The following is an 18673-nucleotide window of genomic DNA, read 5'->3' as shown; positions in this document are numbered from 1 at the left end:
AGCAGCAGTTGTGGTCAGAATGCAAGGAAGACACCTAAACATGTGACCTTTAAGAACGCTGTGTTTACATCCTTCAGAGTGCACCTACTCTACAACTTCTGGAGCGTTTCCATATGTTCACTGAGCCAGCAAACTGGCAAAACAGCGTGATAGCGACTGCTGCCAGGCTTTTACGATCATCCAAACATTTCTGTGTTCTGACCACCTCATCAAAAGCGGACAAATCTGAAACCAGCTTCACTTATTTTAAAGGTGTGTTGAAAGAGAGAGTAAGCAATGTGAGCCCTGCTTACTTTTGCACGGCAGCACATCTGGCAAAGGCCTGTGTGGTGTGGGTGTGCTGGCTCTCTCTTGGCTTTTGCAGAGCTACAAACATTTCAGTTCAGAAGATTGCTTTGTTCAGATTCATTGTCGGGTTTAAGATAATAAACAAGTGGTTACGTTTATGGAATTATGTTTTAAAAAGGACAGGCTATTAACAGCTTTCTCTTGGGTTGAAGTCCAATGCTGCAGGGCATTCACCCCCCCCCCCCCCCCCCCCGAGCCTAAATTATGCCATTACTTATAAAAATAGGAACAGGTTTTGCTATTGTTATGATTTCCACATGATTTATTATGTATTTTGTGGCATGGCAACAAAACACACCACATTTATTCAATAACAGATAATTTCCACTAGAGGGTGTCAAAACCACAGTGTTTATTACTGCATAGCATTACAGCACTGGGTTTGTGGCTTGACCGTGGCCATGTCATGCTTTACCATGATCTATGCAATAGTTTTTGCCTGTGATAGATTATAATAGTAATATCATCCTGAGAGGAAGAGATGAGCCTGATGAAGATGGTTTATATATATAACCAACAAAAGATCATCACATTGAAGACTAACGGCTTCCTAAAAGCATTCGTTCAACGCATTGCTCAGAGGTTTTGGTCCATATTGACATGATGTTATCACACAGCTGCTACTACAGGTAGCATACATGATACAAGCCAGGATCAAGCACCGCTTGCATGTTGTTTACATCAGCAGAAACTGACACTCATCCAACCACTTAATATTTTTCAAATCTTCTGCTGTCCCAGTTTTGGTGGATTGTCCTTGCACACTGTAGCTTTGGCTTCCTTTTTTTTTAGTTTTTTTTTAGTTCACATTAGTTCACTCGGTGTGGTCTTCTGCTGCTGTAGCCTATCTGCTAGAGTTGGTCTCTGTCTCGAGACCACTTTTACGTGGTCTTGGTCTTGTCTTGGTCTCGGATCCCTCGGTCTTGGTCTTGGTCTCGCTGTCTCGGTCTTGCTGTCTCAGAGCGACATAGTGGTCGGGAGATTTGGAGTCAACAGTATCCATGACACACAGCATAACGTTCGATAATGTGTCATGCGCAAAAGCATCAGCTCTAAGAGCCGTGCTTAGAGAGTGCTTTGTAGTGAATCAGAAGAGTCGACTCCCATTGAGCGAGAGCCGGCTCCTCACTTCATTTCCTTTCGCTGCTCAGCTCTCACACAGTGGCTCAGCTATGCTCCAATTCCTCCATATTGTGGCCAATCACATGCGAGGATATAGGATAATATCATTATGTCAAAAACAGAGAGGGTGAGAGACGCGACAGTCAAGTGGAGCGTGCGTCTGTCCTCTCAGTAAGTGAGTGACTCAGTAGACAGCGGTGAGGAGGGCTGTGCGAGTGCATCGCAAAAACACATAAATATGCCTGACACCCGTAAACAAAGCAGCATCTGGCTGCAGTTTAAAGACTTTTAAGTCTCTGTCTCAGTCTTGGTCTCATCTCGACTTTGTCTTGGTCTTGACTCCGACTGTCTTGGTCTTGGTTTAGGCGGTCTTGACTACTGTCTGCTTCAAGGTTCAACATGGTGTGAGTGTTCAGAGATGCTCTTCCGCATACCGTGGTTGTAACGAGTGGTTATTTGAGTTACTGTTGCCTTTCTGTAAGTCACTACCATGTAACTTGCTGGTTGCATTAAAGGCCATTTAAACCTAATGAAAGGCCTTGTGAGTGTGTCTATAAAGTCAGATACTTGCTATAACCCTTCTTAATGCACATGTATATGGAATATACATGGCTTAAAAGTTGAAATCAATATCAGTCGCAATTGGTTGGTGATTATAAAAACAGACGCGGCGCAAACAGAGGAGCTGAAGTGTTAACAATTGCTGCACATGTACAATGTCAGCGCTGTTTATTTTGGAGCAGCAAAGCACATTAAAGCACAGTGAGGTCATGAGGTGCAATGTGCCCTTAGTGTGAATATGACTGACTTCATTTATGTGATCTATGTCTTCCCTAAGTGCATTTCTCTTTCTATGCAGGCTGAAGAAAAACAGATTTATGGTACACATGCATACACACAGCCATCCATTTGCGAACAGAGCACTTTAGTATATAGATAAGTCTTATGTAATCCAATATGTGCATCTGCAGTCTGTGTTCTATAGCAGGACAATTAGATCTAGAAAATTTTAGCCCTTTATATGTGCTGTGAGTCATACAGTAACGTAATGATGCCTCATGTTTTCATTTCTTCTCGTCTCACTGCACACGCTCACTATTGCTACCTTTATAAAGATGGTAATGCACATTCTAAGCTCTCCAAATAGTGTAATAGTGTAATTAAAACCTGAACCTTAAAACCAAATCCAAACCTCTGAATAGTCCTTTAAAGGAAAGGAAAGACCACTCAATCTCTCCTCGCCTTAATGGTTTAAATCTCAAATAGGTCCTCATAGCAATGATTATTCAAGTAAACACAGACACACACACAGACACACACACACCGTTTTTATTGCCAAATTGCCAAAACCACGAAACCAGGCCAATTCTTTCTTTTCTAGTCAAACTCATCTCCTGCTGCTCTACCAAATCATTGTCCTGGGGAGATAAGGAGATTTGCAGTAACACAGAAGCACAGAAAACCGTACATCAACACACATGCACACAATTTCAATTTATGAAACATGAGCCACAAACTGCCTAATGCACTTCTTCTCTTGCAGTTCTCAAACAGTTAATTTGTCTGTTAATAGATTGCATAGAGGAGTATCAGATGAACTCAATATACCAACTTTCCCACTCATCATATCTCTGGTTTTCCTTTGGTTGCAAATATTGAATATGATAAATAATGTAATAGATTATTCTGTAACCGTATCCTTGGTCTGTACTGCCCTCTTGTGGCCAGTTACTTGTTAGAGAAAATGATGTTCAGTACAGTATTTGTCTTAGCTCTTTATATTTGTTGATTAATTGTTTGGGGGTGAGATGAGTGTTTGAACGCTACTGAGTTATATTTTTAATAATTTCTGATAACTTTAAAAAAAGATCATTTTAAGGAATCCAATTCAGTGTTGTTTAAATAGCACCAATTCATGACAACAGTTATCTGAAAACGTTTTGTATTACAAGGTAAGATCCCTGCTGCATTATAATGGATGGAATGAGTTTAAATGTAGTTTGTAAAAAGCATGGCTTGGTATTTAGTAACCAAATGACTGAATATTTGGGACTGCATTTTGCCATCAGTATCTTACACTCTTATACTTCTACTTACTTGAAAAGAAGTGTGTGGATACAAATTGTAAGATAACCCACTTGAAATCTGTGTCTCTCTATTGCAGGGTGGTTCAGCCTCCAACCTGAACATGAACCTGTATGCTACTAAGAAAACAGCAGCTGAAGGCATGCTGGACATCGCCTTGTTCTTGGCTAACATTACACACATGAAGACAGTCATTGAACAGGGTGCAGGCTACAGGTACAATATATGTACATATGAAGAAGGCAAAACCGTAATTGTTTACCTGTGAGCTGTTTCTCAATGATCACATTTATGTTTGCCAAAAATATTATCTATTCACTATCCTTTTGTTTGCATTGCATTTCCTTTTCGTTTCTAGGTATTACGCCGCTGTTCTGACGCTCATTTCCTTTTCCCTGGCTCTTCAGATAGTGGCTGGAATCCTGATCATCATAATCGGTAGGCATTATAGATTTAGGCTGGACATCTTCTGACTCAGAAATCCATCTTCCATGTTTTTAACCCATCATATTAACACACTAATTCACTGACACTTGTTTGTAGTCAAATACAGCTAGTGCAGGTTTAAAGGTAGTGGCTTTAGGTATAAAATCCATAAGCAATCTAATGCATTTTATATGCAAGAACTACAGAAACATGATGGTTCCCTGCACTTTATGCTCTCGTTTTGTTGCTATTTTTGGTATGTGTTTGTATATGTGCATTGCAGCCCGGCGAGACCTCAATGAAGAAGCCAACCAGAAGCGCCTGGACAGCCTGAACAACACCCTAACCATCACCATCTTCCTCGTCTTTGTCACCAACATCTTCATCACTGTCTTCGGGATGGAACGCACTGGCCTCTTTGCCAGGATGCATTTCTGACTGTGTAACGTAGGCAATGGTTCTAGTATGTACACCTGTTTAGAAAGTAAGAACAGATTCTGACCCACATAACTAGGTTGTGGTCACACAAGCACACAATCATAACACATACCAGTGTAACATATTGTCCAACTCACTAACTAATCAACTATATTACTATTGTATTGTTTAGTTCAGTATGGATGGATTGGGCCAGCGGACCAACTAGATGTGTGTGTCTGTCTCTGTTTTTTCTGTCTGCATGGTTGTGTTCTGGTTATCTGTGTGTGTGCAATGTATGTATGCATTTTCCATTTGTGTGTATGTGTGAGTGCAGCTCGACTGGAGCTGACCCGCCTCCCTTCTTGTCAGCGGTGCTTGAACTTCTTGAACAATCTAATTACCGGCATCATCTGCCTCACTTTCATTATCAACATTATTAAATCGGCCTTTGGGACACAGCGCAGCTGCTTGCTGCGATGGCTATTTCAGCGCTTTATTCTATGAGACAGATTAAGCAGACAAATGTATGTACATTGATAAACGTAAACATTTGATTAATGTTGCTGATGAAATGTTGAACTTTGCACACACCTAATTTGGCCACAAAGTAGTCCCCTTTAACATTCATTCATCCACAGCCACTGAACAAACAGCTATTACTGTAGCATAATAGCTGTTTGTTCAGTAGCTGTGGATGAATGAATGTTTTTAAAAGGTATACACACTTTACAGTCAAAGATTGCTTCAACATTCAGTCTTAGAGCTAAGTGGGAGCAAGCTCTCAGTCATGCCAGTAAAGTTAAGTTGATTTTTAAATATACTCATTAGCTTTCTTGCTAGCAGTGAGCAGCTTCTCTTCGAAGGAGCAGGGCTAACTTTTCCCTCCTGCGCAATCTTTGAGCTCTATCCTTTGCTGTTTACCATTATAAAACACACAGATTTATGGTATATATATTAAAATAAGCTGCTTGCACAGACTATATATAAAAGGTGGGTGTAAAAAACCTAAGTGACTTATTTGTTAGACAAAAATAAGTTGAGAAAGTGGAGCACTAAGATGCTAGCCAATGCGAGCAAGTTTGGCTAGCTAGCTGGTTCTGTAAGCCCAGTCTTTTTTTTACGTTTTTCCTGTGATCGACAATTTCCTGATAGTCACGGACTGCTCTCTAAGACTATGTGACTGAGAGCTTATTCGTTCGACCCTACGTTGTCACACTTTCAAAATGGAGACAAATGACATCACATGGTTTGCTGTTAAGTTCAATGCAAAACCTCAGTAGAGCCCAAACGTTATTTTGTTACCAGGACGTACATTGGGCATTTTAACAAGGAAGTCTTACAGGACTGGTGTACTTTTTGAGCTAGCATCACAGTCCAGTTTCTCCAATGGGCACAATACAGAGCTTGCTCATCAATCCAAACTTTGGTTTAATCCTGTTCAGTTTTTATGTTTTACAGTGAAATCTGAACCAGTCAAACTCACATAGACTACAAAGAGGATGGAGGGCAGCATGAGTGATGAGCCAACAATATTGCCGTTGTTTGGATTACTGAATGTTTGTACGTATGGGTTAACTGTGAGAGTGGTGGTTGTGTTTGAAATGTTTGAAATTGTGTGTTTGTGTGTCTGTCTGTGTGCATGTGTGTGCATGTTGCAGCCCGCAGGGACCTTAACGTGGTGTCCAATCAGAAACGACTCGACTACCTGAACAACGTTGCTACAGGCATCATCTTCGCCACCACAGTGATTAACTTCTTCATCAGCTTCTTCGGCTCCAAGAGGACCGGATTCTTCCGCTGGCTGTTGGCTCGACTCCACTTTTGAGACACACAAAACTATGAAAATATATCCAAGTCATGCACAGACCCACCAACATGCTTTGCAGCAGTATTTCATCTGTGCAGTAGCATGACACATTGGCCTAAGACAAAGTTGGAAAACAATCCCATGTGTTCAAACATTGCATCTTAATTCCTATTCAGACACTTGTCAAATTTCTCACACTGTAATCGAACTAAAATATTTCAACTTTAACCAGCTGTCATTTAAACATGCATGGTTTTATTTGCTCCAATGACATGCTTGTGCAAATATTGTACTTTTTTATTGTAGATGTCTCTACTTTTTCTGTGCATTTTACATGTATTCTTCCCTTCTTTTATGTGCCTAATCGGTAAAAGTGTAAAGCTTGTTTTGATTTTAAATATACATCTTATTTTAAAACATCTTTGACATCATTAAAAATAGAAAAAAAAAATGAAATGGATAAATATCTTTGTGAATAAAAAGCTAAATAAAACGAGTGATTATAAAGAAAGCTATACTTGGCTTATTGTATTTTTACTGGACATTGTTATTTTGGGCCTGCATCTATACTATTCTTTTGGCAGATTAAAAATATATATAAGGCATTTTGGTCAAAAGAAATGTGTCATCATCTGGTCTCATGCCTGTTTTTCCTCTATTGTGTTTGTGTGCGTGTGTGTGCGACACAGGCCGTCGGAACCTGAACAATCCCACTCTACAAAAGCGTCTGGACTACCTGAACAACATAACCACCATTATAGTCTTCATCACCTCAGGCATCAATTTGTTCATCAGTACCTTTGCCATGAAGAGCACTGGATACTTCCCGTGGCTTATGATGCGCATTCACTGATATACACATGCACATGTGTAAACTATTGCACTTTTAGAGTTGCGCCACCATAAAAGCATGCTTGCAACAGCTTAAAATGTACGTTTGTTCATACCAGAGAGTTTTTCATGCACGTTTTGGGCATTTCATGGGTAACTGACTGCGCACACATCCATTTTAACAGATTTGTATGCATTCCTTACATGTAACATGTATAGTCCCCAGTTTGTTGAGCTCTAACTCTAGCAGAACACACAAGACTCATTCTTCTTTGTCATGTTTCTAAACAGTGAAATCAAAATATGTGAAAACAATTTCCCTCTCAGTGACTTACACTAAAGATCACACTTTATTTGAATGCAATAAAAGCTCTAATTTACTGTTTGGGCTCTTTTTTTCCACAATGCCTTCATCTAATGGGGCCAGCTAGTGACCAAACAGGGGAAATGGACAAGGGAATATATTTCCAGATGTTATCAGATATGTAAAACAGGTTTATGGAGCTTTCTTAAGAAGATAATAAAGTCTGATTATATGTGTGCAATACTAGCACGGCAGGTGTTTCTTGGTTTTAGTAACTTTTTCCAGGAAAAGGTGACCGGAAGCTATCTTCTTCTTGCCCTTATTCTTCTTGTTTCAGTTCTTCCCTTTAGGAGCAGATCATCTGCTTCCATATTACCCTATGCCTTGCACACTCCTCTCTCTATCAGCAAAAAGCTGATAGAGAGAGGCCATATATCTTCTACTCTGCTACCTCCAGCCCCACCTCCTGTCTTTTTGTAAATCCCATTGTCTCCAAACAATAGTTACCTTTCCCTCTTGCTGCTATCCTTCTGTCACAAATTACCCCAACAGTCATCACCATCCACTACACCCTAGTTGCTCTCATTTCTTCACCTCTTTTGTGCATTGTCCATTGCTTTGGTAGGTTGACCACAGGGTTTTAAACTCATCTATCATTCCCCAGAAATTAAATTATTTGCAAGACTCTCCAGAAGTTGGCTGCAGCTCAGCCGAGCTGGTAATGGACAGAAGATGAGATGAGAAAGTGAGACAGGAGGTGGTGGAGATGGGAGTACAGTACGCAAAAAGAAGAACAACAGTAAGATGGTTCACTCTCAGAGAAGGCTGTTTAATTTACTGGCTATCAAAAGAAAATTGAAAGGGAGAATATGGACTGATTTTGAAATGGCCCAGATTCAGGTGAAGTCAGAGGTGCTATTGCATCATTGTTATCTCCCTGTAAGGACTGTCCACACTAATGGAGTCAACTTGCATGTAAGCCTGATTAATGATGTAAAAAGGTATCATCTCAGGAAAAAGCACAATGGTGCCAGCAACTCAAATGATTGAAAATGTTGTAGGAGTAATAAGGCAAAATGCCTCAAAGTCACCTCTGATGGTGAAAAATGACAATTGCTATCTAAAACTGCTTTCTAAAGTAGCTGATATCTGAATTGCAAAACTTTGGGGGCACGTTTGCACTGTGCAAAGGCATCCAATGATGTCGTGGAGAACAGAAATATGGAAAATGTGACAGAAGCAAGGCTCAAGTTGCTGGAACCACTGAGGGCAGTGCTCCTCATCGAGGTAAGAGAGCAGCCAGTAGAACTGTCAACGATACTCTTTACTTTTTTAGAATAAATAAAAAAACTGAAATTAGTTTTTGGCACCATAAGTCTGTAGCCTATAGATTAACAACCAATCTCAAAATACTTGATGATCAGTCAGGCTGACAGTTTGCACAGTGTGTGCAGTGTCTGATCATTTCAGTTTGTGATTTTCTACAGGAATTTTTTTGCTGTATCACTGTTTTAGTCAGTTCAAGTGTGAATCTGCAGTGACACCATCTTATAAACAATTATGTTGGTCAGTTCAACAAGAATGCCTCTTTCATTTGACTGTACCCGTGCTAGGCATCCGGCATAAAATCTTTATCTTTGCCAAATAAAGCAGATGAAGGTGGCCAACTTGGCTCTGGCAATTTTAGCAGGTGCTACCGTTATTGAAATCTTCCCCTTCTGCATATCATTTTTGATGCTGTTAGTTACAATGTAAATGTAGTCATCCTTTAAAATGTTTGTTTTTTAAAACCAAAATCATCCTGTGATTTATCTGTCTGCATGACTTCACCGATCCTGTCTATACTCCATATGGACACAACTACTACAAGATTTGTATCACAGAGTTCTGACACAGCAGTGATGTGACAAGTCTTCCCTCTGCAATTATCCCACTAGACAGGAAAGCTTGAGAACGTAACATCAGAAAGAAAAGAATTAGAATAGACTAAATCCAGGGATGTGTAGGCACAGCACTGGTTTATCCCCGGAGTTCGGTTTATTTTTTATGCTTGAGTTACTCGTATGTCAGTGTTAGCTTAACAAAGAAAAACAAAACACACACACACACACACACACACACACACAAAACCCTTCAACACAAGGACTGGACTGAAAAACATTTTAAAACTATTGCTCAAGACCACTTTTAAAAAATTCCTAAGAAAGTCTGGCTCTTTAGAAGTAAAATATAAAGAAATTAGGGGTTGTTATGCAAAAATAAATAAATAAACAATTTTCTTTTCTTTTTTAAAAAAAAACCCTATTTCCTTCGGAGACTGCGCATTAACTGATGGATGATGAAATGGGAAATGAAACTACACGCCTAATGTGAAAAAGCTGCATTTTGTTTTAAACCTCAACGCTACATTTGGGCAGGTAAGCTTTGACTTTTTTTTAATCTTGTGTAATTTCTTTTAAAACACTCCGCAAAGATAGTTGAAACGCTGACGTGATACGGTCAAAACTGGGCGAGGTACGACGGCAGAAATGTGAACCCATCCCCGGACTTTGACGTTGTTTCCGCGTAGAGCTGAGCTCTTAGACGGTCTCTGATAAAGTTAGAAATATAGATTTATTTTATGCTCGTCTTCTTTTTTTTGGCAACTAGTATAGTTAGGTCATGGTTGTGAACAAACGTCCACACAACGTCGTCTTTTCGACGTACACAGCCTCGTGTTAGCGATGTGCCAAACGCTAATCTGCAAAGTCAGTCAACTTCAACAAATCTCGGGGCTTTGTGGTTGTGCTTTATGAATGTGTGTGTGTGTGCAGTAAGTCACAAGCAGAACACTTTGCTAAAGCTAGTACGATAGGCAAAGAGCAGCAAACTTATTTTTTAAAAACTGTTTGTCTTTTAATAACATGTAACTTTGACTTTCTGGGATCTCCACCATGGGATAAGTTCCGTATTTTGCCAGCATAGACTAGAATAGGTTGCTACTTGCCTTGATTTTGTTCTTAAAGTTTCAGTGGAGAAATAATGAATGTGCATATAAGCATATCTTACAACTTCCAACATCTTTGTTTACTGGTTTTGACTCTATTTCTATTTATGTCTTACACATCAAGCTCTTTTTTCTTCCATGAATAACCGGTTTTAAGCAGAGATAATTCTCAAATGAAATATCAAAACAAAACAAACCACATTTACAATCTGATAATACCAGAAGTATCACTTATACATGCACTGGCCACGTCATTAGTTACACATTACTGGGCTGGGTTAGCAGCAATGCTCAGGTAGGCTGTGGCGTTTAAATGATGCTCAGTTGGCATTAAGGTGCCCGAAGTGTGACAAGAAAATATCCCCCACACCATTATCAAGCCATCATCAGCCTGAGCTTGATGCAAGGCAGCATGGATCCATGCCTTCATGTTGTATACACCAAGACACATCTTCCAATCTTCTGTTGTTCAATTTTGATGAGCATATGTGAATGGCAGCCCAGTTTACCATTCTTTGTAAATGGGAGTAACGCCTAGTATGGTCTTCTGCTGCTGTAGCCCATCTGCTACAGGGTTCAAGATGCTCTTCCAAGTGCCTTGGCTGTGTAGCCACTGTATAGCATCAACAAGGAATTATCACCCAGAAAACTGGCTTCCTCAGGATATTTCGTCTTTTTCAGACCATTCTCTGTAAACCCTAGAGATGGTCGTGCAGGAAAATCTCAGCAGATCAGCTATTTGTAAAATACTCAAACCAACCCTTCTGGTACAAACAACCATACCACATTCAAAGTCACTTAAATCACCTTTAATTTTCATTCTGATGCTCAGTTTGAACTTCAGCAGCTCATCTTGACCATGTTGATATGCTTAAATGCACTGAGCTTCCTCCATGTGATTGTCTGATCAGATATTTGCATTAATAAGCAGTTTGAACGGGTGTCCCTAATGAAGTGGCTGGTGAGTGTATGTAGCATATTGTAGTAATTCAGTAAATGTCTTAATTAAATTTTTTGGTTTTATATAAGACGGTGCTATAATATTTAAAGTTACTACTGAAGTGTAGAAGAGCTGACCTGTTGATTTTTGTTCTTACAATTAAGGAATTTAACAAAAAAACCAAATAATTATATGATATCCAGAATGTTGTTTTCAGTTGTGTTTTCACTAAAGTAAAATATTAGGTCAAACAGATTAATCTCAGCGTTGCTAGCCATATATATGTATAAGTTTTACCTTGAAAGACACTTTTTTATATACAATTTAATGTTTTGTCTATTTGAAATTCTAAGTCGTCTTCATTCTTTGTTCGTTTGTTTTTTAGTCATGGCCTCAGCCAGCAGCTTGCTGTGTGAGGAACAGTTCCTCTGTTCAATCTGCCTTAACACATTTACTGATCCTGTCACTACTCCATGTGGACACAACTACTGCAAGACTTGTATCACAGAGTACTGGGACAGCAGTGATGTAACGCAATGTCCCCTCTGCAAGAAGAGGTTCCGCCGCAGACCTCAGCTTCAGGTCAACACAGAGTTCAGAGATATGATGGAGTGTTTCAACAGCATGAGAGTAAAGGATGGAGAGGTTCTTGCTAAACCGGGGGAGGTGCCCTGTGATGTCTGTATCGGACCAAAGCGAAAGGCCCACAAGACGTGCCTGGTGTGTTTGACCTCATATTGCCAGGCCGACCTGGAGCCTCATCAGAGAGTTGCAAGCCTAAAGAAGCACAAGCTGATCGACCCCGTATCAAACCTGAAGGGCAGGGTGTGTCAGAAGCATGACAAGATGTTGGAGCTCTTCTGCTGCACAGATCAGGTGTGTATTTGTTTCATGTGCTTGAAAGATGACCACGTGACACACGTAACCATCCCCTCCGAACGTGCTTTCAGAGAGGGGAAAGCCTGGCTTGAGAGCTTAACATCAGAAATGAAAGCAATGGAAAAGACCAAATCCAGTCATGTGAAGGAAGCCAAACGCTCGGCTCAGCAAAACAAGGACGAATCAGAACGAGAGGTAGCAGATATTGCTGTGGTTTTAGGAGCTCTGGTGGCCTCTCTGCTAAAAAACCAGGACGAGCTAATTAAGCTAATCCAAGAGAAGCACAAAGCAGTAGAAACACAAGCTGAAACCCACATAGCTCTGCTGGAAGAAGAAGTAGACGAGTTAAGAAGGGGGATAGCTGAACTGGAAGAGTTTTTACAGACAGAAGACCATCTCCATTTCCTGCACAGCTGCTCGTCCCTCCACTATGTTGCATTCAATAAGGACGTATTTAAACCTCTGTCCCACGGTGTGCCTCCTTTTACAGACAGCCTTTCTAAAATGAGTCAACAGATATATTTGGGGATGGTGAAGAAGTACAGTGCTCAGATAGAAAAGATACTCAGTAAAGAAGTGGGCATGCTTGTTTATGAGCTCAATTCGTCTGATGGCTGTGATGCTGCTGAACAGGCTGCTACAGCAGAACCACTAATGAGAGACGATTTTATTGAAGGAGAAGGGATATCAAGAGAATATGATTTTGAAGAGGAGTGGAGACCACCTCGGGACAAGCTAATGATGATCCAGCTGTGTAATTCGATGACTCTAACTTTTGATCCCCATGTAGCCCATCCAATACTCAAGGTGTACGAGGGTGGCAAAAAACTAACACTTAATATACGTTTACGGCCTTACTCTCCTCTTTTCGAGCGACCATTTTTAAATCAACCCTATGTCCTTGCGACTGAAGGATTCTCCTCAGGCAGATTCTACTATGAGGTTTGTGTCAGCAAGAGTAAAGTCTGGACTTTAGGAGTGGTCAAAGAGTCTGTGAACAAGCACATGGGTTTTCCTCCCACCCCCAAAGATGGAGCCTGGACATTAAGCGCAGAGTACACTGGATGGGATGTGCAATATTTTGCCTGTGATTCCGCGATTCTTCTTTTGCATGTGAGACAGACACCCAAAACAGTTGGTGTGTTTGTCGATTACGAGAAAGGAGAGGTCTCGTTCTATGACGTGGATACCAGAACCCTGATGTACTCCTTCACAGGATGTACCTTCACTGAGAAACCATCAACATTAAAAGCTCTTCTGTATTATCTGCTTGGCTTTCCTTTAAGTAACAGGTGCAAGCTGTATCCTATTTTTGGAATCTTTCCGATAGGTAATAATTTTGTCAACCAAATATCCATCACAACTTAACTGTGGACCTCACAACTTAAAAGTGCCACGTGTCATTAAGTTGTTATCACTGAGGAAGAGGCTACGTGCTTTTGAATACATAGTGCTAAACATGTTCTGCAGCCAAGACCTCATAACAATTTAGAAGCAGCAGACGTAGTAGTATGACATAATACAGGAGGACAAATTCATGTACAAAGTAGTAATAAGCATATATGGTTGCATTACCTGTATTTAGCCAGTAGGTAGCACCATTGTTTAGCCATTGTGCTGATGTGCTGCCTTAGAAATAAAGGGCCTTGAGGGTGGCATCATGGGAAATTAACTGCATTTACAGTCAAAAATGCTTATATACATATTTTATGCACATGTTAGTTTTGGACTCATTGTCTACAATTTTGCTTTTGACATCACTGACTGTCAACATTTTTACTGTCTTGTGTAATTCAGTCAACAATTTTACTTTTCTTTCAACTTATCATCAGTGTATCCAAAGCAGAGCTGAAGGTTCTGAGTTTTCTGTACAGAGTTTACATGTTCTTCCAGTGAGTGTGTGGGTTTCTCGATGGACTGACGACCTCTCTGAAGTATAACCTCTCCCTTTACAGCTGGGAGCATTTATGAAAATGACTAGATGGATTTACAAAATGCCAAAAATCATCATCTGACGACAAGCTGGGTTTTTGGGGGGTTTTTTGTATCTTGTATTATACTGCTATTAAAAATCTATTTCTTAGAAATTTCTTCTGGACCTTTTTTTTTCTGTAACTTCAGATTATATTCACCTATGCCTTGTTTATGAATGCCCAACACATGGAGAATGTTAAAAAAAAAAAAAAACTTTAAAAATGCTCACAGTTGAAGTTTGCAAACACAGTTTACAAAACCGTGTTGGTCCACCTCTCTCAGGGGGAACTTTAGCCAGCAGACTATTTATACCTTAGTTGTCTGACTGACTGGCGCCGAGGGAACTGGGACACTGTAAATGTGTGTCTGTGTGCATGCGTACTTACTTAGCATCTAGTTGGAAATATTTCTTTAGGATCAGGTGTTAATAGTGCATTAGAGAGACAGATAATGCAATACGCTGACTGGTCACATTTTGCCTGCAGAACTGACTTAATTCTTGGTGGCATACATTCAAAAAGGCGCTGGAAACTTTAATCGGAGGTTTTGGTCCATATTCTGACCCTAACATGTGCGTGTCAGAGCAGAAATCAAGATGCCGAGCTGACAGTAGTGGCAAACAGTGTGGCCTTCTGCTGCCTTAGCCCATCTTCTTCAAGCATTCGGAGATGCTCTTCTGCACACCTGTTTTGTAATGTTAGCCTGAAGCAATCTGGCCATTGTCATTTGACCTCCAGCATTTACAAGGCATTTTTACCTAAATGACTTCTGCTCTCTTGATATTTTCTCCTTTTTGAACCAATCTCTGAAAACCTTAAAGATTGTTGTGTTTAAAAATTTCTAGTAGATCAATAGTTTGTGAAATACTTCCACAACCATGCCACATTCAAAGTCGCTTAAATCACCTGTCTTCCTGATTCTTAGTTTGAACTTTGTCTAAAAGCCTCAATGATTTGCTGCCAATGTGATTGACTGATTAGACATTTGAATTAGCAAGCAGTTGAACTGGTGCATCTAACGAAGTGGCCAGTGAATGTAGAGCAAGAAGATGAGGATAACCTTATGGGAAATCTGCAAACATACTGTATGCATGCTGTATTCCAGTCATTTACTCATCAAGCAGCTAGCTCCAGGAGTGCCATAAATCTGAAGTATAACTTACGAGCATCACACTAAAAAGCTGACAGGCCCATTCACTAAAAGCACAGAAATAAATTAGTAAAATTGATCTTACTACAAATCAAATGTGCTGACTGTCATATGGTATGGAATAAAGAATAACGCAAGACCGACGTAGCTACATTTTTTTGTTGAGAATTTTTGTCACGGCGTGGTGCGCCGGTGTGTTTTTTGAAACAGGACCCAAAAGCAGATGTGGACGAGGTGTTGCAGGTTTAAACAGAAAGCGATCCTTTATTTGGATGATTGCAGGGGTTAAACAAGGAACCCTAAGCAAACTAAAAAAAACACTAAGAAACTATGACTATGGTGGGGATAACAGACAACCCGACAATGACATTCAGAAAACAGAGGACTTAAATACACACATGAGGTGATCAGGGGAAGTGGAGACACATGAGGAAACAGCTGACTAGGATAAACATAATGATGCACAGGCAAGAGTAAAACTAACCACATGAACACAGAACCCAAGACCCTTTTCAAAATAAAACAGGAAACATGCAGACTTAGACACGACAACACAACTTAACAGGCCTAACACACATAACAGACTAGACAAGGAACCAAACATAACCACACAGACATGAGGGCATGAACCAGGGAAACTTAGTACAGGGGAGATGACATAACTAAGAAACAGGACTACACAGTAATCTAGAAATTAACTAGGTGAACTAAGCTAAGGCACAAATAAATACAAAAGATACATAAACTCAAACACTGGGTCGCTCGACCCAGGACCATGACAATTTTGTTAAAACATAAAAATACTGTAGACTTTTATGATGAATCTGGCTATTACTGATCTAAAGGAACAAAGGTTTTCATCCAAATGGCCTTCTCACATTCAAGTTAAAATAGTACTCATCCTCAAATCCATCATCTGATAAAATCAATAAAGATCCATTAGTGTGGAGGAGGAAAATCACATAGCCAAAGGTTTACTTTATAAATCCTCTGTGACTGATAGGATAAAGGTTAACTTTACTGGTATTGCCTTCCTTCAGATAAATCCTTGTGCCGTCCTTTTAATGACTGAGCATTTTTTCTCATCTTAATATAGATTATTTATGTTTTGGGATGTTTTTTTACCTGCAGAAAAGAACATCAATGCAGGGAAGCATCTAATAACATTAGTTACATTTGTGTTTTACAAGTCAGAGGGGCTATTTGTTCTGTCAACAAAAGAACAGGTGATCAGCTTGAGTCAGTGTATTAGGTAGTTAATTAATCATACCACATTTATTTTTAAGTCATATTAAACACCTGTACGGACAAATAACATATAAAATTTTGCTTTACTGTTTTTTAAGAGTAAGTAAGTTCACATGGACAGAAGATAAATTAAAGGACAAGCCTGAACCCTTGACCACTACAACAACAGGATCTGGTGGCTCTGTTGGCATGGTTTGCTGCCATCGAGAGAAGAGTGAGTGTAAATAACACTGCTGATTTGTTGAGGATGATTATGATATGACTCATGCGCTACGGCCTTCACAGTCACCAGATCTCACTCCAGTTGAACACTTATATGAGATTCTGGACTAACGTGTTAGACTGCACTTTCCACCAGCATCATGAAAACATGAATCGGGGGAATATTTTTGGGAGAAACACATTTCCAAAAGGTTTGGACAGGGACATGTTTACCACTATGCAGCATCCCCCCTTTATTTTACAACAGTCTTTAAACATCTGGGAAAATCTGAGAGATCAGCTGCTGGACTGTTGGGAGAGCACCGTTGTCCCATTGTTGTCTGATATATGATTCTAAATGCTCAGCAGTCCTTCTTTGTCATATTTTTTTAATGTTTTGTTTCATGATATGTCAAATGTGTCCTACAGGCAGGCCAGCTCAGCACCCAAACTCTTCTAGCGTGAACTATTCAACCATCTATCACAAAATAGATGCAGTATGTGGTTTAGGTTTCATCACTGATGGTGTCTTTCCAAAAGTGCAAGCTGACAGTTCACCCTCCTACCATCATCCTTTTAAACGAGCTTTAGCCCGGGGAGATCCACACCACCACTGGCTGAAAAGTGTCCCAGTCCATGATAGTAGGTCGTTTACAGGTTGCTGTAGACACTCACTGTTGCACTTCTCTCCTTACCTCCTCTGTATTTGTTGATTACAATTTGAACCAAAAAATTTAAGTTTGGATTCATCATCCCGTAATTTTCAGTCCATTTCTTGTGTATTTTGGCATACCTCATCCTTTTCTCCTTGTTTTTCCCTTTTTTTAATATTTCTTAAGGAGAAATCTGCTGTAGAATTTTTATTAGGCCTGAAACTTCTTTTGTCTGCCACACAGTTTGCTTGATTTTTTTAAGGATCTCAAATTTTTGGGTAATAGCTTTTTGGGACTAGCCTTGTTGGCACAAAAATAAATAAATAAATTTTATGCAAGCTAAACAAGTGGTAGACATACCACTGGTTCGTCCCTTGAGTTAGGTGGCTTTTTTATGTTTTTATGCTTACCACTGACCTTATTAGGTCTAAAAAAGAAAGGAAAAGAAAACAAAATTCCTGTGACTATGATTAGGTAAAGGGATTGGACTAAAAATGAGTGAAAATGGAGCCAATGTCCAAAGAAAAACTTTGACCTTCAGAAGCCTGGAGTACTATTGCTCAAGGCCACTCTTTAAGAAATAATAAAAACAATAAGTCTGGCTCCTTGGAAACAGAATATATAGAAATGAGGGGTGGCTCAAGACTTTTGCACAGCAGTGTATGGATGACAGAACTAAAGGAAACCACAATAGGTTCATAGGATCAAACCCAATTTCTATTTGTCTGCAAATTCGGGAAATATAGTATTCTCAGGTATATTTAAATGAAAAAGCAGCGATTTTTAAAAAAAAATATGTGACACATCACCACGTGATAAATGGATAATAATCATGAGGTGTTTTGTCATTGCGACTTTTAATGAGGATGGTTTGACGTGCACGAGGGAGAGGGAGGGAGAGCGGGATGGAGAGGTGGAAAGGGGAGGGGGCGGGGGTACGTGTCGGAGGCGCGCGCTCCACCGTCGTGACGTCACGGGAGCGCCCGAGCAGAGCGGTGGGGAAGCCACCAGTGGTAGAGCTGGCAAAGACGGAAAAGAGGGAAAGATAGAGGAGATAGACAAGAGACGGAGAGGAAACGGGAACACAGCCCGAGACAGAGCGTTTCACCTCGTTTCACCGTCCGCCACCACACGCCACTTTAACCCCTGACAGCAGCAGAATAACTGAAGAGTGTATGTGACTGGCCTTTTTTTTCCCCCTTCTCTTTTCTTATTTCACAACCGAGGGCAGGGACGTTAACACAGCCGCAGTGAGTACTGGAAGTTCCTTGCCACTCTTGAGTGTGTGCGTATGTACACA

At 40.2% G+C, this 18673-nt stretch overlaps 3 protein-coding genes across 20 annotated transcripts in view; all 3 read left to right on the top strand.

Moving 5' to 3' along the window:
- LOC120736066 (ninjurin-2-like) overlaps positions 1-6646 on the top strand; it is a 36421-nt gene extending 29775 nt beyond the window's left edge. The window contains exons 2-4 of the mRNA XM_040036015.1: positions 3635-3771; positions 3914-3993; positions 6060-6646. Of these exons, the coding sequence (XP_039891949.1) occupies positions 3635-3771; positions 3914-3993; positions 6060-6226 (384 nt within the window). The 3' untranslated portion in view covers positions 6227-6646. The remainder of the gene's footprint in view (positions 1-3634; positions 3772-3913; positions 3994-6059) is intronic.
- A 2992-nt stretch (positions 6647-9638) lies between these two features.
- Positions 9639-14235, top strand: LOC120735706 (E3 ubiquitin-protein ligase TRIM39-like). Its single transcript, XM_040035276.1, has 2 exons — positions 9639-9760; positions 11655-14235. Exon 2 carries the CDS (start codon positions 11657-11659, stop codon positions 13514-13516), a length of 1860 nt encoding a protein of 619 aa, XP_039891210.1. The 5' UTR covers positions 9639-9760; positions 11655-11656; the 3' UTR covers positions 13517-14235.
- LOC120735704 (ELKS/Rab6-interacting/CAST family member 1-like) overlaps positions 10854-18673 on the top strand; it is a 158916-nt gene continuing 151096 nt past the window's right edge. For 8 of the 18 annotated variants that reach the window (XR_005696337.1, XR_005696336.1, XM_040035266.1 and 5 more), the window contains exon 1: positions 18346-18623. Coding sequence is in view for 1 of the 18 variants with exons in the window: in XM_040035275.1 (XP_039891209.1) it covers positions 10869-10922 (54 nt within the window). In the remaining 17 variants the exon portion in view is untranslated. Of the gene's footprint in view, positions 10923-18345; positions 18624-18673 lie in introns of those variants that run through there. The other 10 variants (XM_040035273.1, XM_040035272.1, XM_040035271.1 and 7 more) reach the window with 4 other exon arrangements.

The sequence above is a fragment of the Simochromis diagramma genome, unplaced genomic scaffold (genome assembly GCF_900408965.1).
Source record: "Simochromis diagramma unplaced genomic scaffold, fSimDia1.1 OVJJ01000816.1, whole genome shotgun sequence".
NCBI lineage: Eukaryota > Metazoa > Chordata > Actinopteri > Cichliformes > Cichlidae > Simochromis > Simochromis diagramma.
The sequence above is the reverse complement of the archived record's forward strand: the minus strand, read 5'-3'. Positions and strand labels throughout refer to the sequence as shown.

Bases quoted from the DNA above. Each gene is read 5' to 3' on its own strand.
- LOC120735706 (XM_040035276.1), top strand. From the start codon at position 11,657: ATGGCCTCAGCCAGCAGCTTGCTGTGTGAGGAACAGTTCCTCTGTTCA.